The sequence below is a fragment of the Humulus lupulus genome, chromosome 7 (genome assembly GCF_963169125.1).
Source record: "Humulus lupulus chromosome 7, drHumLupu1.1, whole genome shotgun sequence".
Classification (NCBI taxonomy): Eukaryota; Viridiplantae; Streptophyta; class Magnoliopsida; order Rosales; family Cannabaceae; genus Humulus; species Humulus lupulus.
In genome coordinates this window covers 206,337,178-206,358,161 of record NC_084799.1, presented here as the reverse complement: position 1 = coordinate 206,358,161, position 20,984 = coordinate 206,337,178, and the positions used below count along the sequence as shown (strand labels likewise).

At 31.2% G+C, this 20,984-nt stretch overlaps 1 protein-coding gene across 1 annotated transcript; it reads left to right on the top strand.

Moving 5' to 3' along the window:
• The first annotated feature begins 9,535 nt into the window (after window positions 1-9,535).
• On the top strand, window positions 9,536-13,953 carry LOC133789261 (small ribosomal subunit protein mS47). The gene is made up of 14 exons (XM_062227030.1): window positions 9,536-9,856; window positions 10,001-10,081; window positions 10,169-10,237; window positions 10,352-10,415; window positions 10,993-11,072; window positions 11,316-11,399; window positions 12,046-12,130; window positions 12,224-12,309; window positions 12,392-12,513; window positions 12,712-12,772; window positions 13,037-13,135; window positions 13,238-13,339; window positions 13,442-13,483; window positions 13,559-13,953. Exons 1-14 carry the CDS (start codon window positions 9,731-9,733, stop codon window positions 13,676-13,678), a joined length of 1,221 nt encoding a protein of 406 aa, XP_062083014.1. The 5' UTR covers window positions 9,536-9,730; the 3' UTR covers window positions 13,679-13,953.
• The last annotated feature ends 7,031 nt before the right edge of the window (window positions 13,954-20,984 follow it).

The following is a 20,984-nucleotide window of genomic DNA, read 5'->3' as shown; positions in this document are numbered from 1 at the left end:
AACAAAAATTAAGATATGTGATTAGTATTAGTGGGATTATTAGGGTTAATAGGTGAAGTTTCCCATATATAACTTCAGTGCAAAAGAAAAAAAAAAAGAAGGGATAATATAAAATTTATGGACAATTCTTCTATAAGCCTTACCGATGGGGCTTTCAGTGTTCTCGGCCCGTTAATAGTTTTCGACGTGATTTTTTTTTTAGTAGCTATTTAAAGCATCCTGCAAATTTTCAGAAAATTTTGAATAGTTTACAGTATCGAAAACTAAGTTCAAAAATGTTGTTTCACGCATGACTAATTTTTTTTATGCTCGTGTAAAACAACATGTTTGAACATAATTTTCAGTAATGTAAACTATTCAGAATTTTCTAAATATTTGCAGGATGCTCTAAATAGCTACAATATACACGGTCATAAAAAAAATCGCACCGAAAACTGTTTACAGGTCGAGAACACTAAAAAATTCCACCAATAAAATTTAAAATGAAGTCGTAAGTAAAAATTGTCCTATGATTTATTATATTATCAATAAATTTGGGAGGGGTCTCGACTAGGCAATTGGGATTTTGCATAAAGTTTCAGAAAATATTGAAAACTTGAAATTAGAAGAGAAATGCTATGCTATGGTCACACGGACGGAATTTCACACTCTTTACACACAATTTGTCTTCTGTTGCCACGTGGAGAGCAATTCCTTTTCTCTGATTTTTTTTTATTGCAAAGCTATTTTTTTTTTTCTGACTGCAAGGCTTTTTTTTCAAAATTCAATTCTTGTATTTTGATATGACCAAATTAATTAAGTTTATTATATTATTTTGACATGCATTTACTTTTATTGTTGAAGCTACATATATATATATATATATATAAATATTTAATAGTCTATTCCAAATAATTTATTTTTAAAAATCAAACTATAAAATACCTTAAGTTCAATTTTTTTTCTCACTTATTTCATAACTCAATTTACTAATTTCTCAATAATTTTTACTTATGTATAAACTCATCTATATTGTAGCTCTTATTTTGTGTGAGTAAAATAAAAATTATAAAATAGATGAGTTAATGTATGAGTAAAAATTAATGAGAAATTGGTAAATTAAATTTTAAAATATCAAAGAACAAAAAAATTGGGCTAAAGGAATATGGTTAGGCCATTCAACCATATGCAAATTCTAGCCACCATCGTCATCTCCGGCATGTGCTCAGAGGGTATGATCTAAAGCGAACAAAGTATTACACTTTTTCTGTCTCGGTACCACATCGTGATCTCAAGACAGCGACATTTAGGATCAGGTCTTTTCTCCATTTTCCTCTTCTATAATCAATTTTACTAGACCTAATTCAAACTTTCGTTGGTTTTCTCTTACTGCCCACCTATTCAACATGATGCTTTTGTTGGTTTCAAGTATTTATTTGGTAAATGAGAACTTAGTTGATTATTCTTATGAATAACAAGAGGTGAGTTCCATCATTTTTTCATTATCCTTTTCTTTTGTTATATGTCGTTTTGTTTTTTTGGATTGATTTCTTTTCCTCAATGTACAAATCATTTTAGATATATCTGATTTCTTCACGATTTAACAAATTTATATATAAATATGTAGATATTAGTATGTTTTTTTTCTGCCAAATTCAACATTTTGATCTTTTGTCACATTGTTTTTTTGTTTTGTGAAGATATCTATTTGTAGAATTTTTCACTTTGTGTTTTAGTTTTACAATATTGTTTATCAGCTTCTTTGTTTATATTTTATATATAGTCTCAAACAACATTATTCTCTAGTATCGTTGTTTAATGGTGTTTTTCTTCAAGGATGATATTGAAATGAAAGATCAAATAAGTGATTTTGTGGATTTGGCATAGTATTACCAATCTTTTTTGGCATTTTGAATTTGCTTTTATTATTATGACAGTTATTTGTTTGGTATTTATTAACATAATTAATAATATTTTTAATGTTATGGTTATTTAGTTGTTGTGGTATTTTTTTTTTTGTTGGAATTTTTTTCTTCTATGTTCTGGTTTGTTTTTTAAATTTAGTACGAGTTCTTTTTTAAGTTAAATGACGGTTTACGAGTTGAAATTTCTTCAGCAAAATTGTCAACACATATTGTTTATGTGTTTTTAAACATTTGAATTTCAATATAAATAAATTATAGTATGATTAAATTATATGACTATATGCATTTATTTTATTTTTTAACCATAAATAATATTTCGACTATTAGAATAGTCTTGGACATTAAATTATCGGTTGAGGGACAATGATTGGCCTTTTAATGGCATTTTTTAAAGAATACTTTTATTACCAAATAAGAAACATATACTAATTAAGGATCTTTACTGTATAATTAAGAGGATTATTCTTCTCTATTTTGGAATCCTTAAATAAAATGTAACACATTTTTTTCCTAATTTACAAATTAGAGGGTTTTTATTAGGGAATTTACCCCAAATATGGTAATTTCCTTTTTTTTCTACATTTACATGATATTTTATGTTTCATTTACTAACTAACATATTATCTTTTAATTTCAACAAGAGAGCCCTTATAGCCAATTGCAATATACAAGTTCGACTGTATTAAATCTGTTCTCTTATTTTATTTGGTGTGTTGTTGAAGTTAGATTTCTTGGTAGATTAAATCTATGGTGATTTCTCATTGGTATTTGAACTGTGGAAGATCGCACATGTGTGAAACTTTGTAAATTGATAAGGTTTGGTGTCGATTTATTATTTGATTAGATATATTATTTTATTTTCTTGCTACTTGAGTTCAATGTAATCAATTTTGACATAACATATCTTTCATAGAACTAATTGTAATCAGTTTTGGCATAATTGTTTATAATTTTTTTCTAATAGTAAATGACATTTATTTTATAACATTTATTACTTTTTAATATTAATTCGTTTTTTCTACCAGGAATTTTTAATTCAATAGTTGAAAATTTTCATTTATTACAATTAATATGGCTAATTAATTGAGATATTTTTCCAATTTTAGTTGAAAAACGTATAATATGGAAATTAAATGAATTTTATAATTAAAATTTTAATTGCTCCTTTATATTAATTAAGTGGTAATATATAATTAAAATTATTTTAATCTATTAATATTTTTATTACAATATTTTGTTTTTATATTTGAGAGTTAACTGGTATTTTATAATTAACCTAATATTGTTTTATCATTTTTATTATTAAGAGTGATTATTTTATAATTATGTTTTCTGTAGTTTCTTTATTTCAATTATATAGGTACAATGCACAAGAATCTTAGTTTTTCTCTTGGATATTGTTAAAGCCAAAAGGTATGTATCTCCTTAAGTCCTAAATTGAGTATATGTTATCTTTCACATATCTTGTGCCTCTTAGGCTTGTTTTTTGTGCCTATTTGTAGGCTTGTTTGTGCCTGTTTGTAGGCTTGTTTTTTGTGCTTGTTTGTAGGCTGGATGAATTGGTAGTCAAACACACAATATTGACTATTATAAAACTGTAATCAGGTTGCTAGTGGCTTCCTTCAATCCTCTTTGGGTCAAAAGGAGTTTTAGCTATCTTAATTGATTATTTTTAATTATTGGATGTGGTTGTTTTGTTACTTTATTACTCTCAATCTCACTAGACAAAATTAATGGGGTTTAACCAAAGAGTAGCCTTTGATTAGACCCTTAAACTTAAAAATTAATTTTATTTTTAAAATTTGAATCGAGGGAAAACCAAAGGATGGAACTTTGACTTGATTTCCTATATTATAAAAGATTTTCTTTTATTTTACTTTTAAGAAGTTACTTATATTTGTTGGTTTGTGTTGCAGGTTTACTTATCAACTTTTCAAGCATAAACTCTGGTGACACTAAAAGCGACTTTTCTATGCTCAAGATTTGATATTCTTCTTGCGGCAGTTTCTTTGATTTTTCTTCAATTTTTTTTGGTTTAAAACAATAGTTCAACCTATTAAATTATCTGGGTATTAGTCATTTTGATATGAAAATTCTTTTGTCTAATTTCCAAGAGTATATTTGCATACTCTTTGGCTAGACAATGAGTTTTGTTGGCTAGAGGAAATTCCTCCCCCAATTTGTACTCCATGTATTATGCATTCTGAATAAAATAAATTTATTCCCCACAAAAAAAAAATGGGCTAAAGGTATTTCATAGTTTGATTTTTAAAAATAAATTATTTGGAATGAATTATATTTCATTAACTATTAATTTTTTTACACATAGCTTCAACAATAAAAGTAAATGCATGTCAAAATAATATAATAAGTTTAGTTAATTTGGTCATGGCAATGATGTGGGCTAAATAAATGCAAGAATTGCATTTTTTTTTTTTTAAAAAAACCTTGCAATAAAAAAAAAAAGTTTTTTTCCCCGAACTATTACCACTTGTAATTTGTGTCCTTAAATTTTTCATGTTATTAAAAATTCCCCTCAAACTATGCACCTGTTGACGCGGTTATTCGCCAACAGGTAATTAATAGAATAAAAGAATGGGATTAGTGCTAAGTAATGAACCGTAACAGACAAATGATCTTAAAATAAATGGTGATACGAATACTTTTTTAGGTGGTTCAAAGGTTAAAATCTTTCTACTTCACCAGCCAATATTATTGCTAGTTTTCTGGTATTCTTTACAGGGTATTTTTTTACACCATAGAATCCAACCATTTGCAACTCCCAGGGTCTCCATATTTATAGGAGAGGGCACTTGGGGGTTGGCAAGGGGGGTCATCCCGTGACTTTCTTACTCATCATGTCACTTCTGTGACATTCATGATTAATTCCTAAAACCTGACAAATGAAGTGTGGTCTAATCAATAGGTAAGGGGGATAATGGGCCACACGGCCCAACCCAGTCGTGGGTGCCTGAACACGCACGTTTATGCTGCGTGTCCGAGAATTCAGGGATATATCAGACACGTGATGTCTGATATATGCACGTTTACATTGCGTGGTTGACTTTATAAAGGGTCACAGCTTTCGACTCAAGCACGTGCCTCGAGCTGGATGTCTTCTTAACCTGTGGTGTCTATACTTCTGACCCGACTCCTTAGTAACCTTAGTAAGCCTTTGGTTATCTCGAGCTAAAGAGGTGGGGCCTGGTAGCAGCAGCTCCGGGTACGTGGCATCCACGTGGCTGATATAATTATGTCATACCTCAGCTCGCTAATAGCCCGTGGAGAATTAGGGCGTACATTTGCCCCCCAAGCCCCTGCTCATGGCACACGACGTCACCTGGGGCCACAGTGGGCACTTTTAGGCTTCTTTATGGACTCTTCACATCCTGCCCATTACGAAGGCGTCGACTACGTGGAGCATCATGGTTCGTGACGGTACGTCTTCCGAGAACCGCATTAAATGGCCTAGCCTATACTCGGGCGTCATTTCACCTTTCGAGTAGTGATCCTCGAATCCTACATCAAGGCAATCCAACGGCCCTCCTCACTTGGCCTCTTACGTATATAAAAGGGGTGGCCACCTTACGCATGGGCCACCCGTTCATTTGAAAATTTTCTTATTTTCCCATCTTCTTCTTCCTTCTCAGTCTCAAAAAACCCTATCTTTCTTCCGATTACTATTCCCAGCGTTCCAGAAATTCAGGCGCGAGAGCTCCTTTGAGGCTTTGGCACCAGCTATTTCGACAAATCTCCAACCCAGACGACCCTTTCAGCCTCCTCACAACAAAACATTCTGTAAGTTCTCTGCTTATGCATGCTTTAAATTTTCTCTTCACTGTTGCTTAGGTAAATTGTTTCTGTAGCTGCATGCAACATTCTGTTGGTTTTTGTGGGTATGATAGGCGTAGGTTTTTATTCTAGGGCATTGATCATAGAAAAAACCATTTAGGAGCATGACTCATAGGGTACGCTTTCTGGGGGAATTTTCTGGGTAGAAATTTTGTATGCCTGTTTGAAATAACCAGCTTTTAGGGTGCAAAACCGGGTAGCTTAGGGGACACGCTTCACAGGCGGTTTTGCACTGTTTTCCTACTGAAACTTTCCTTCCAAGGCAAACTTTTATCCTGACCCTCCTGACACACAGATTCTGAGTAATCGGGGATCCGTTGGGGGCACAGGCGCGTGTTCATAGAACCGCATGGTCTCACTCTCCACAGGCTGAGATTACCTCAGTCCGTGTAAAGGAAACACTTCGCGTCAGATTCTTTCTTATGCTTAGGTCGCCTTTTCTAAAATTTCTTCTTTTGTTCGCTAGGCGACCAGATGGGACCAAAGAAGAACGCCCCTAAGAAGACTGTTGGCAGCTCGTCTTCTCAGCAAGCCAAGGGAAAAGAGGTGGTCATGGACTCTCCAATCCCCATTTTCGGTCCAGCCGTGGAGCAGGAGCTCGAGGTGGGGCTCGACACTTTCTTCGAGACCGAGAGGATCGTCTCGAAGATCACCAACTAGGGGAAAGTGAATAAGATATTCATTTCCCACAATATTGAGATTGGGAGGGGCGCCCTAAACGCCTGACCTCCCTTAGAAGGTGAGCGGAGCTGCGCGCCGCTCGATGAGGAATACGCGGCCTGGAGTGACGAGCACTTCAAGGCTGGGGCCTTCCTTCCGCTGGACCAATACTTCGCGGATTTTCTCAACTACGTGAAGCTGGCTCCTTTCCAGCTACCCCCTAATTCCTACCGTTTGTTAGCGGGGTTGAGATATTTATTCCTGATGCAGGAATGGGAGGTCCCTACGCCTGCGGACATCCTTTACTTTTTGCTGCCTCAAGGCCAGCCCGGAGTAGAGGGGGCGAGGCGACGGGTTCTACTATCTGACCCGTTTTCCAAACACGGCTGCGGTCATCGAGCTGCCCAGCCACCCCAACGACTTTAAAGACCAGTTCTTCATGTTGAAGGGGTTTCGCAATTGCGAACATCACTATTTCAACCGCCCTCGTAAGTACCCTTTGCTCTTAGCTCGTAAGTTGATTATTGATTATCTTCCTTTATTAGTTCCTGACTTAGAGACAACCATGCAGCCATTTTCGCGAGGACGGCCAAGTCCATGACCCTCAGGGGCCAATACGAGACATTGGCGGAGCTGCCCCCCAGCGAAAAGGACTATCGTCAGCTCGTGTCGAACGAGACGATGCTGGCATGCAAGCTAATCTCCCCATGCCAGACTTTGGCCTTGAGGAGACTACGGGGCCTCCCTCCAGCTCGCGAGATAGCGCCCATCCCCGAGGAAGAGGTGATAACTCTAGGATTTAGAGTTATTTTCACATCTTTAAACTTAATTTTCAAACCAAAACAAAAGAGTAATGAGTTGTAAGTAGTGTAATTGTGTCCATTTAGTGTATATTTGTATCAAGGGACTGTGTATCTGTATTATCATATTTTTCTTAGTGATTTATGTAGTTTCGTGTTTATGTTAATCAGGAAAGGAGTCTAAAGCAGGTGATTGGGAACTCTGGACCATGAAGAGGAACAATTCTGGAAAGAGCATGTTGCTGTATTCTTAATGCTGTAGCAAACCTAACGTAGCAATCGGCAGGGACCAGTGAAGAAGCGTGACAAATTCCAGCTGGAATTAATGAAGAATAAGTGACGCCTAGGTGGCGAGAATGTTGTACAATGAGTCAGCTGAATGGTGTGGCAAAGGACAAGAGGGCACAATTGACTTTGACTTACTAATTAGGGTAAACCAAGTACCCTAAAGAGGAGGCAGCCGAAAAATAGAAGGAAACACCCATCATTTTTTAGAATTCTGGATATTTTTCACGAAAGAAAAGTACAAAGAGAAGCAGAAAGAAAGAAGAAGAAGGGAGTACGAAATAGGAGAGAAAAAAGAAGGCAGACACCTAAGGGGGACTAGAGCTCAACACTCAATTCTCTCTAATCTCAATTTCTCTTTAATTTTGTATTATTTTCTCATCTCAATTTCTGTTCAAACTTCATGGAAATATTCTGTACTGGTTTTATGTTTATAATTTCAGCTATGAACTAACACCCTAAAGATTTGGGTGGTTATGAACCCTTATGTATGAACTAAATTTCTAATTGCATGGTTAAGTTGTTTATGTCATAGTTCAATTGAATGTGCTGTAATGATAAGTGAATGTTAATTACTGGCCATTTTTAGCATTTATTAAGTTAGATCTAGCTTGGAAAAGAAAAGTCTAGCTGAACCCATTCAATTGATGCAAGAAACTTACCTAGTTTTAGGTGATTTTGAGTAGTGGAATATGACTATTTTGCTGCCTTGCATAACCTAAGGATTTGGTGCTTGATTGGTTGGTTATAGTCTGTTTTAATACAGGAATGTATTGAGGGGGGTTATAGACAATAGATATTAAGTTTTGGGAAAAACTTACTAGGTTTTACGAAATCTGTTAACTGTGACATAAATTGCTGAGTCATTGCTGTAGCAACTGGAACGAACCGAGGGGAATTAACCACCCAAATCTATTTTCCTCATATCTGAAATCCACCCAGAATTCTTTCATTTTAATCTCTGATTTTTAGTTTAATTAATTTGCTCATTTACATTTATTTTCATAATTAATTACATAAATTTTCTCTTGATTTGGTTACTGAATTGTAAATTGTTATTAGTTGATATTGCATTATTTTTAGTTTAAAAGTCCCAGTGGAGACGAACTTTGATACTGTATCACTGTATTACTTGTTGTTGACTGTGTATACTTGCGCATATTTTAATCGTTAGAAAATTTACAATCTCAGTCTCTGGGTCAAGGTCAAGCTTTGATGCGGTCTGGCAGTGCCAACCTTAAACACTAGCAAGGGTTTAATATATGCACTTAATTTAAAATTTGGCTGACTTATCATCATATAGGCCATGCCTTTTCTAGCTTTTATCTTGTCACTCCCTTGACTTTATATGCATAGTGGATTAAGCAAAGATAAAAGGTTTGGAATTGTGCCAGTAATGTATGTTCTGTGTATATGTTAATTCATTTGTGGCCTAGTGAATAGTTTAGTATTATGCTTGTAGAATGTTTATGGGTTGTGAGAGATAGAATGTTTATGGAGTGAAAGTAAAGATATTTATGATTCAGTGTCTATATAATTTTTAACAAATTTGATGATTAATTTTTTTTTCTAATCTGAGTTTTGTTGATTATGTGTTCTTGACTTTGAATCTGTTATAATTTGGGTGTTACAACAAAGAAGAAAGAAAGTTTGGTTTGAGTTTGGTTTTATATCATTAGTTGTGTTGGAGCCTGTATTTTGATAAATTATTTGTTGGATCATATATTTTGTAAAATAGAACCTAAATTCGATTTTGGTCAATGTTTTCTCAACTAAAATCACAAAAAATTTAACAAACTAACAATGCAAAACAAAAATAAAATCATTATACTTAAAAATTGTTTTGTTATATTTAATTTTTTTTTCATCAAAACTGAGTTTATGATTCTATTTTAACAATTTTATAAAATATAAAGTTCAAAAAATAATTTGTAAAAAAATACATGTTACAAACAATGTAAAAAAAAATATATAAACACTTGACAAAATTATATATTTGGTAATAATAGAGAAAAATGAGGGAGTAAATTTTATAAAATTTTCTCTTTCTCTCAGTTCGTGAAAGACAAGACAGTCTTTCCCTTCCTTCTCGACCGCGCCACTGCTCGAACTCAGCGGAAGCCCGAGTCGACTCGCTGGATAGCATATCACCATTATCACAGGGGTTTTCAAGGTTTTTGATTTGAGAGCTGAAATTGCAAGAGGCTAAGAAATAAGGAGATAGCTGAAATGCAGAAGCTTAAAGCTTTGGGAAAAGTCCGGAGTTGCTGCTCTCAGAGTCTCCGCCCTCTTTCTCATCAGAGACCCTTTTCTGCTCAACCAAACTATGCCCAAGATGACACTCTTCAAAACCAGGTATCTCTCTTACATGGTAGTTGAATTTACTTGCTTTATAGTCCTGCATTTACATTTTTTAGTTCATTGAGATGAAATGAGTAGTACCTGTTAAAGATCTTTGCCCTCATTAGCTGTTTTTGTTTGGTATGTAATGTAATTTAGGTTTTGGTTGAAGGAAGAGCTACTTCAAGAACAGCCATACTCAATAAGCCTTCTTCCCTCAATGCCCTTGATACAACTATGGTTTGTACTTTGTATTGCTCACATTTGATTATTCTGTTTCCAATTTTTTTTTTCATTTGTTGAATGTAAGTTTCTCTTTAAATGTAGGCAGCTCGGCTAAAGAGACTGTATGAATCATGGGAAGAAAACCCAGATATTGGTTTTGTCTTGATGAAGGTATCTACATTCAAAAAGAAAATGAAATAGGTTTTTTTTTGTTAAAAACTCTGCATATTTGTTCAGCATTGATAATGTTGAGCTAAGCTGCTTTCATGGTTATTATTCTAATAGGGTAGTGGCAAGGCTTTTTGTTCTGGAGGAGATGTTGTTTCACTGTATCATTTACTCAATGAAGGTGAGCTTTGCTAATTTCATACTTGTTTTTACCCATCTTTAGCTCTGTTATTAGATTCAACATTTTACTCTCGTAGTAGTTGGTATAACAACCATCAATGGCAATGAAGAATTTTTAATTTCCTTCTTTGATTTTCAGGACTGAACTTAAGCTAGATCCTTCAGTTTGTTACTAGATTAGACATTTTACTCTCTTAGTTGGTGTACTAATCATCAAGGGAATAATTTTTAGTTTTAAACAGTGTTTCCTTTGGAACAATATTTTATTTTTGGGACTGAAGTGAACCCAGATCCTTCAGTTTGTTTTGCTACATTACTGCCAGTGAGATACTTCTCTCACTTTTCTCCTTTTCGGGGAAACCTTTATCGTGCTGGCTGATGCATTTTACTCATTTTCTCCAAAGTAATCTTAGATGGAAAAGAACTCACATATATAAGAATGTGTATAATATCACGCCGACTCCATACTCACACTTCTTTATGCTTTTTGATTCTGTTGGCAGAGCTGTCTTACTCTTTCTTTCCACAACTTTGAACCTATTATTGATGCTCTATTAAAGTGTTCAAATAATTTGCAGGAAATGTTGATGAGTGTAAAATGTTTTTCGAGACACTGTATAAATTTGTGTATCTTCAAGGGACATATTTAAAGCCACATGTGAGTATCTACCCTTCTGTTTTGCCAAAGTTCGGTAATTTCTTAGTTAAAACACATTTAAAATTCAGATAAGAGACATCAAGTTTAGAACTCTAATATGTAAATATTTGACATATTGTCACTGTCATTACTTCCCAGCCATGTAAAAGTTTAGGTTATGGAGATTAAAAAAAAACAACTTATTATGTTTTATGCCTTATTTATTTTAATTAGCTAGAAAATCTCAATTGGCTCGTTTTACAGGTTGCCATCTTGAATGGTATTACTATGGGAGCTGGAGCTGGAATTTCATTCCCAGGAATGTTCCGATTGGTGACTAATAAAACTGTATGTGACTGGTGTCATTTCTTAATTTATTTAAGCTCATCATATTCTTCTTTTCATTCTCAATTTAAACCAGAATGGCATGCTATTGGAATTAAATAACTCAATTTTGACATGACAGTTGTTTTGCATTATCTTTATACATTATCAATATGATAGACCTCAAGTACGGATCCTCAAACCAAAAGCAAAGATAATAGGAAAAAAAGAAGGAAATTGAAGGTAGAAGACAATGGAAAGAAAGAACTAGGTAGATCTTAGAATCATTATTGAATGATCAAAGGAACAATAAGAACACACTAGAGCAATGGGGTATTTGAGAGACCCTGACTCTTCTTAGAGATATTCGAGAGACCTCAAAATATCACTTCTTTTTCTTACCCCTCTATATATACTACTCTATACTAGCTTGTCCACTACCCCTCACTACAATGACCCATATACCCTCTTACATTATATCCTACTAATTCCGGGGTCTATCACAATATTTGATCTCAAAGAGTTTTTATGGAACGCCTCTACTAGCTAGGCTTATTGAAGCTCTTGATGAAAAATCTTTTTTCCCATAAAGAGAAAATATATGAAGAGTTTATCTCTTTCTGGCATATCTTGTTGAGAGCATGGCTATCTTTCGTGTTAAATTATGCAGGTCTTTTCCCATCCCGAGACTCAAATGGGCTTTCATCCTGATGCGGGAGCTTCCTTTTATCTCTCTCGTCTACCTGGCTACTTAGGTACATAGTATTCATCTTCTATTCTATGGCTATACTTCGGTAACACCGTGCCAACATTTATTCCACTTGTTTTATCTTGTTTTTTTTCTTCAGGGGAATACTTGGCTCTTACAGGAGACAAACTTAATGGCGAAGAGATGATTGCCTGTCGCCTTGCTACACACTACACGTTAAATGAAGTTTGTTTTTTTGCACCTCGGTTTCTTTGCTATTGTTTCTTTTGTTTCTAAAATAAAGTAATAGTGACAACTCATCTTACAGAGGCTAAGTTTGATCGAAGAACGCCTGAGTAAATTGATTACAGATGATCCCTCTGCTATAGAAACATCTCTTGCACAATATGGTGACATTGTTTATCCAGACAAGAGGAGTATTCTCTCTAAGTACGTTCCTCTCACTATTTCTTGTCTGTTGCATTTCTGACTTGTTTCACGTCCATCATTCCTCTAAACAATTTGTGCTTGATGGTGGTGCCCCCCTTTTTTTCATTCAAGTATCATTTTAAATATTTAGAGAAAAAAAACTCGATATCTAATTGTATATCTGAGGCTTGCTTTTATTTCTTGCTCATGTTGATGTAGGATTGACACCATCGATAGATGTTTTGGCCATGACTCAGTGGAGGAAATTATTGATGCTTTGGTAAGTTTATAATAAATATTTTCCTGAGTTTTTTTAGGTAAATAAAAGTATTTACAATTGTGCAACAAGCTTTTTAGATTTTTGAGTAAGCACTTTAAAATCCAGTTGTTGATACTTTTATTCCAAATAATTATTTGTTATAAAATCTTAAATGGGAACATGGCAGCATCGAAAATCAAATCTGTGGATCCTAGTTATCACTCAGTTACAGCAATTTATCTCTGTATTTATTCTAAAAATCAAATAAGCAATTTAAATGCTCAGGAAAAGGAAGCTTCTGTTAACTATGATGAATGGTGCAAAATGGTCCTCAAGAAAATGAGAGAAGCTTCTCCTCTGTCCTTGAAAGTTACACTTAAATCCGTGAGTTACCTCTCTCTTGCCAGTTAGAAATTTTCTTTTTTGCATTTGCTCTCTCTCTCATATCATATTGGCTGCCTTTGACCTTTCTCTACTGCATATTAGATTCGTGAAGGTAGGTTTCAAAGTCTCGCTCAATGTTTGGTTCGCGAGTACCGAACATCTCTTACTGGGATTTCCAGAGACGTCTCCAACGACTTCTGCGAGGTACGAGTTTCTCTTCATTGTAAAGTTTGCACTTCTGAGAATTCTTGGAACCGGCGGCTGCTTCTGAATTCTCAGCCTATTAATTTTCTCATGTTTCTACAGGGTGTTCGAGCAAGGTTGGTGGATAAGGACTTTGCTCCAAAGGTATGACCACCTAATGTAAATTGTTTTCTGGAGCTAAGAACAATCATCTGACTAATCGATTTCAAAAACTTCCAGTGGGAGCCTTCGAGTTTAAAAGACGTGTCACAAGACATGGTGGATTGCCATTTCTCACCGCTCCCTGAAGTCGAATCTGAACTGGAGCTGCCCACCGCATTGCGAGAGCCATACATGTGAGACCGACGAGAACCAAAGAGTATTTGAATTTGGAAAGGCGAAGCAGAAGTGTGGTTAGTCAGCTGGTCTGAGGTAAGATCAAATGGATTGTGTGCATTTTTGCTATGCCAAGGCTGGCTGTTGGTGGAAGTAAAACTTATTAGTTTGTCTTTCCAGTGATTTTTAACTTTTTCAGCATACAAGTTCAATTTCTTGACAATTTTATATCTTTTATATGTAAAAGTTTACATTTAATATAAAGGATAATAAAATTTTGCTGGGGAAAGACATTTTTATGTTGGTTTTAGTAATTCATACAACGGATTAGCAATCCGACGCATTAGTCCACTCAGCCATCTCTCCCCCAATTGAAAAAAAAAAATAATAAGGTTTTTTTCAAGCCTTATTTTGTTTTGGCTTATGGAACATAGTGATTATTCTTTTTTTTTTTTTCAATATAAAAATATAACTATATAAAAAACAATAATATAAAAATAAGAATTAAGAAATAAAATACAAAAAAGTACCTCTTTGATTTTTTCCAAATAAACTTTTTACTTGACACTAACTTAAAACCAAGAAATTGTTTATAAAATGAAAATCTTGCATATATAAGCATTCATAATTGAGTTGACTAATATTACTGAAAATCTGAATAATGTATGTGAAAAACAAAATTATTAAACTACAAAGTTTTATATAAAATTAGAAGTTTTATATTTCTTTCACATATTGCAATAATTTTAATTTCTAAAAAACAATAATATTGAGGGATGTATAAAAATTAAAATGTTATCAATAATATTATGCACAAATATATCATTTAATTATTTCTGTTGATGTAAAAGTATTCAATCTAATTTGTTATTGTTTATATATTTTCCTTAATTTTCCTCTTTTTTTGTCTCCTCCCAATCCCAAAATAAAAAATGAGGAAGGAGACACATTATTTAAATTTAAAATATACATACATTAGATATTCAAAATACAAATATCTATTATTTTTATTATAAATGTGGAACTAACTTAATTCAAATAGATGTAGTTTTCAACTAGAGTAATAACATGTACACTAAAATTATGTACCAAAATATTATACCAATTGACGCGTACTGTTTTGGTTATGTCTAAAATAAATGTGATTGGTTAAAAGAAATTATCACGTCAATTGGTGTAATGTTTTAGTGCATGATTTTGATGCATATATCTTGTAGCTCGATGTCGAGTTGTCACTGTATCGGAGCTTGGTAGTAACATATTTTTATTCTAAACGTTTTCTTCCTCGTGACATCCTTGACCCGATCAGTCTTAGGCTTAGCTATTCCAAAATATTAATGCCATACAATTTGGAAAACATTTAGCAATTACTTTCCAAATGAATGTGCATATCTTGAGCTAATATCCTATTTGCAATAATCCAATAAATAAACTCAAAAAATAGGCATAGCATACTTAATAAATAGTATTGTTAATGAAAATAATATTATGTGTATATTATAAATTTTATTCATTAACAAAGTATCGATGCCTTTATAAAAAGTATGTTTACATTATAAATTTTATTTCACAAATATATTATTTAAATTATTTTTATTGAGGTAAAACTATTTAATCTAATTTGCTAATGTTTATGTATACTATAAATTTAATATATTTTTTGGAAAAATTAAATAAAATGCTTATTTCTATATCTATACTTGTATATACAAATGTATCTCTTGTCTTTTTTCTTTTTATAAAAAATATTATATTAAAATCATGCACCGCTCATTTTATTTTTCGAGTGATGATTGTGTAAGAGTGGAAAATAAAAGTGATTTATATTTGAATAGTTTTTATTCTCAAACAAGTTTTTATAAATTATGGACATATCTCTTCTATATAATAAGTTTGTAGATAATGAATTTTTTTTGTTTTAACGGTTTTTTATTTTTTAAATGTTAACTTTAATGAAATATTCTTATATTTAACATAATATTTATCTATTTAACGGTAGTTTGTAAACACTTAAACTTAAATAAAATAAAATAAATAATTAAAAAATTAAAATAGGATATTTTTTTAGATATTTTACAATTATAATTATTTAAAAAATAATGAATAATTAAACAAATTAAAATAAGATATTTTTTAGATATTTTATAATTATAATTATTTAAAAATAATAAATAATTAAACAAATTAAAATATGATATTTTTGAGGTATTTTACAATGATAATTATTTAAAAATAATAAAATCACACGTTTTATAACTTAAATAAAATTTAATTAAATTTAAACTCACTTATTAAAATAATATCATATTAAATATATAATATAATCTACTGTCAATTAGCAACAAATTATTTTTTGTTTTAAAACTAGCAAGAAACTTAAATTTAAAATCAACGTTTAATATTTAATATTACATTAAACATATAATATATAATTTCTTATTGTCACTCTCAAATTCAAAAACTATAACAAACATAAACTTAAACAAAAATAAATAAATTACTTAATTAAAATAAAATATTTAATTAACATTAATATAAATTTAATAAAAATAATTAATAAATTTTATAAATAAAACTAAGCAAACATGCATATTGCACGTTACTTGTATCTAGTATACAAATAGACTATGGAAATCAAATTCAATTACAAGTTTCATGTTTATTTATTTTTGTTTAAGTTTATGTTTGTTATAGTTTTTGAATTTGGGAGTAACAACAAGAGATTATATATTATATATTTATTGTAATATTAAATATTATACGTGAATTTTAAATTTAAGTTTCTTGCTTGTTTTTTTTTTTTTTAAAAATTGTTGCTAATTCATAGTAGATTATATTATATGTTTAATATGATATTATTATAATAAGTGAGTTTAAGTTTAATTAAATTTTATTTAAGTTATAAAAAGCATGATTTTATTATTTTTAAATAATTATCATTGTAAAATATCTCAAAAATATCATATTTTAATTTGTTTAATTATTTATTATTGTAAAATATCATATTTTAATTTGTGTAATTATTTATTATTTTAAAATAATTATCTTTATAAAATATCTCAAAAATATATTATTTTAATTATTTATTTTATTTTATTTAAGTTCAAGTATTTACAAACTACAGTTAAATATAAAAAATATTATGTTAAAGTTAACATTAAAAAAATAAAAACTGTTAAAACAAAAAAATTCTGTTATCTACACACTTATTATCTCTTATATAATAAGTGTGTAGAAAACAAAAATTCTTGGTTTTAACAGTTTTTTTATTTTTTTAATGTTAACTTTAACGAAATATTTTTATATTTAACAGAATATTCTTATATTTAATGGTAGGATATTTTGAGATATTTTACAATAATAATTATTTAAAATAATAAATAATTAAACAAATTAAAATATGATATTTTTGAAATATTTTACAATGATAATTATTTAAAAATAATAAAATCATACGTTTTATAACTTAAATAAAATTTAATTAAACTTAAACTCACTTATTAGAATAATATCATATTAAATATATAATATAATCTACTGTGAAATAGCAACAAATTGTTTTTATAAAAAATCTAGCAAGAAACTTAAATTTGAAATCCAAGTATAATATTTAAATTACATTAAACATATAATATATATTCTATTGTTGTCACTCTCAAATTCAAAAATTAGAACAAACATAAACTTAAATAAAAATAAATAAATTATTTAATTAAAATAAAATATTTATTTTAAAATTTATTTGACATTAATATAAATTTAATAAAAATAATTAATAAATTAATTGTCATTCAAACACTGATAAAAGGGAGATTATAAGACAATTGTTTAGAAGTCACTAAAAAACAAACAAAACTAACATTTAAAGATCTAATCAAACACCACGCCTCTTGTGTTTTCATCTGAATTAATTAAAGTCCTGAGATCATGGAAGATAAAAGTGAAAAAAAAAGAAGAAGAAAATGGGTCGGAGATGGAGAAGATGGAGGAGCCGGTGGTAGTGGTAATAAAAAAAACGACAAGGTATCTTTAAAACGACAATTTGCATCAGAAACTCCAAATGACTATTTTTTTTTTTATAGAGAATTTACTCATTTGGTACCTTATATTTTTGCAGAATATCATTTTGGTACCCTCTGTTTTCAATAATGCTCATATGGTACCCTGTATTTTAAAATTATACATATTTGATACCCTAGACTCAGATTTGATAGATAAAATTTTGTCAATATGATCAACTGTCATCAGTTATATGTAATTAAGTAATTAAAATTTAAATTTGGAACTTACACAATTAACATCCGTTTAATTAAATTGGTAAAATTTTATTAATTAAATTTGAGTTTATAGTACTAAATATGTACTATTTTAAAATACAGGGTACCATATGAACATTATTGAAAACAGAAGATACCAAAATGATACTTTGTAAAAACACAAGGTAACAAATGATTACCTACTTTTTTTTTTTTATAAGAACCACTTCATAGGCTAATAAATCACCCAATACCAAATTTAACAACAAGTGGAAATTAGATCCTGTATCCATTTTAAATAATACATTTTAATTTTTACCCACTATTTTTAACTCTTATTTTAGTACCTAAATTTTTAATTAATGTACCAATTATACCCCTTCAATTACATGTTTTTTTTTTCTCCTTAAACTCACTACAATTAGAATGTATTTCTAATTTAACTATTATATGACATATATAATACATATTACAACAACACTTAGAATCATGTACTTAAATAAGGGTAATTTGAGAATTTTCATGATAATAATGGGTAAAGTTCAACTAAATATATTTAGTGTCTAATTTTAGTTAACTACTCACAAAAATAGGTATTTATCAACTTTTCCCAATTAGAGAGCTAATTTTACAAGGGCTGAGCTACCCTCGTTGACTTTTCTTGGACACTAGCTAAAAATTACATTAACAAAACTATTGCAAACTACAAGAATATATCGAGACACTAGCCGACTAGAATAGGCACTAACAAATTTTGCAATGAGACAAAATAGTGCGTTCTTACAATCAGCTTCCATGGGTCTCTGAGATTTTAGCTAAGCTCAGTGTATTCTTAATTCACAGGCACATATTTGTTCTTTCTTTCTGGTTTGAACCTCTTTTGGATTCTTGATTTGTGTTTTCTCTCTTTTTATCTCTGTGCTCTATTTCCTCTCTCTGTCTCACCTAAAGAGAGTACAAAATTTGGGACACCGATTGTTCTTCTCCTCATATGATCTACTCCGTTGTGGTAATTAGCTCTCTTTTCAATCTCATTATTCTGTATTTATATATTATATATGTATATATTTGTGGTTTTGAGCTAACTAAGACTATGGTTTTTACTAAGAGTGTGGATAGTTTCTGTTATGTTTGTTTAGTAACTGTTTGATAAAATGCTTATGTGAATATAATAATATTTTGAATAAGTTTTATGATTTTTGTGATTTCTTACACTCTTTTTGGATTACTACTCGGCCCTTTTTTAATTGACTGAGTTTGTCTCATTAATATTGCATTCCAATTCCTTAATTTTGTTGGATTATGGATTGTGGTTTCTTTTTAGTAGACAGGACTCACTGTGTTTAGTGTAATAACTCTGTATAGAATATATTTTAGTTTTCTTTCATTTCCTCTCCAAGAAGTGATATAGTTCCTGAGAAGTATAATGCTTATAGAGACCACAAAACTAAAGTACTCCAACCTGATTTTCTTTATGCCATGTAGGAAAACAGGGTTTTCCATATTTCTACATAACATTGCTCATTTGAAAATATTTTTCCTTCTTTACAGTATTTTTTTTTCATTAGTAAATGCTTATCTAACCACATTTCGGACTTAATTAAGACTTCAAACTAGACTTGTTTTGTTCTCATAAGAAGTGAGTGAATGTCATTTTTCTCTTTCGAATTAATCACAATTATAAATTATAATAAATCAAATAATTCAAACCATCTACTATATGTGACCACATTAGCTTTTGTTGTCCTCTTTTAGATCTGGTGTGCCTCTAATTTTCTTCTCTTCTACTCATAAAAATTATTCATTGATATACAGCCAACTAAGGTGTAATCACTTGGTTATCTATCTCCCTTGATTTGAGGTCCGAGGTCCAGCATAAATTGAATGTGATTGTACGGAACTCACTAAAGGAATCATCTCCTTCCATTCTTAGTTGAGCTTCATTTCATCCCTCCATTGACTCAATTCTCTTTTTCCTCCATCTGAAAACAAAAAGGCTGGCAACATGTTTTACACCTTTTTCCTTTCTCACATCGTATTTAGCCGAGAATTTTGATTCATAAAATCAGCAGCTTGTGTATGTATGTCTTAGTATCATTTCTCTTCGTAGATTCAGTTTTTCGAACTCGAATCTTGTTAATAGGCTCAATTGTGTAGATCCATTTGGCCAATATCTGTATTACTTTAAAAGAGTCTTTGTATTGTCGTGTAACTCGAATTTGGTTAATGGAAATGAGCTGCAATACTTTTCTTTCATGGCACTGAAGGGCCACAAGCCATGTTCCAGAATTGCTTCAAAAGGATTACAATGTGGATTTGAACAGTTTCCCTTGTGTTCTTTTTACTCAACTAAGCCTATATGTAGGTCTTATAGGAGGAGAGTTAGTAAGAGATTGAAAACTAGTAGTAAGCCTATTCTCGATGAAGCTCAGTTTCAAAGGGCGTTGTCTCAACTTCTTCCTAGATTTACAACTAAAGAATTGGGCAATGTTATGGCTCAGCAAGATGATCCTCTTGTGTGCTTGGAGTTGTTCAATTGGGCCTCGCAACAACCGAGATTCAAGAATGATGCTTCCACTTATCACACTGCCATAAAGAAGCTTGGTGCGGCTGAAATGTATGAGGAAATGGATGATGTTGTCAACCAAGTGCTTGCTATCTCTCATATGGGTACTGAGGCTCTTTTCAATACCATTATATATTTTTTCACATAAGCTAGGATGTTGACTAGAGCTATCAATATATATAAGCACATGAACTTGGGTTGTAGGCCTTCAGTTAGAACTTATAATACTCTTTTTGTGGCATTTTTTAGTAGGGGAAACAATTCCAAATTTTCTGTTTTTTTTTTTTAAGTAATAATAATAAGGTAGCTAGCAGCTAGAAGCTAGAATGCCTCTTTCTTGTTATGTGAATTTCTTTTATACGATCTCACTATTATTTTGAAGATCTTTTTTGGCCGTCTTTACTTGTTTATTATTAATGGAATTTTACTATGCGATATGCCAGCTCTAGTTGGAAGTTTAAATTCTATCTGAGTCACTTACATGAATTTATTATTTCATTTGAATAAT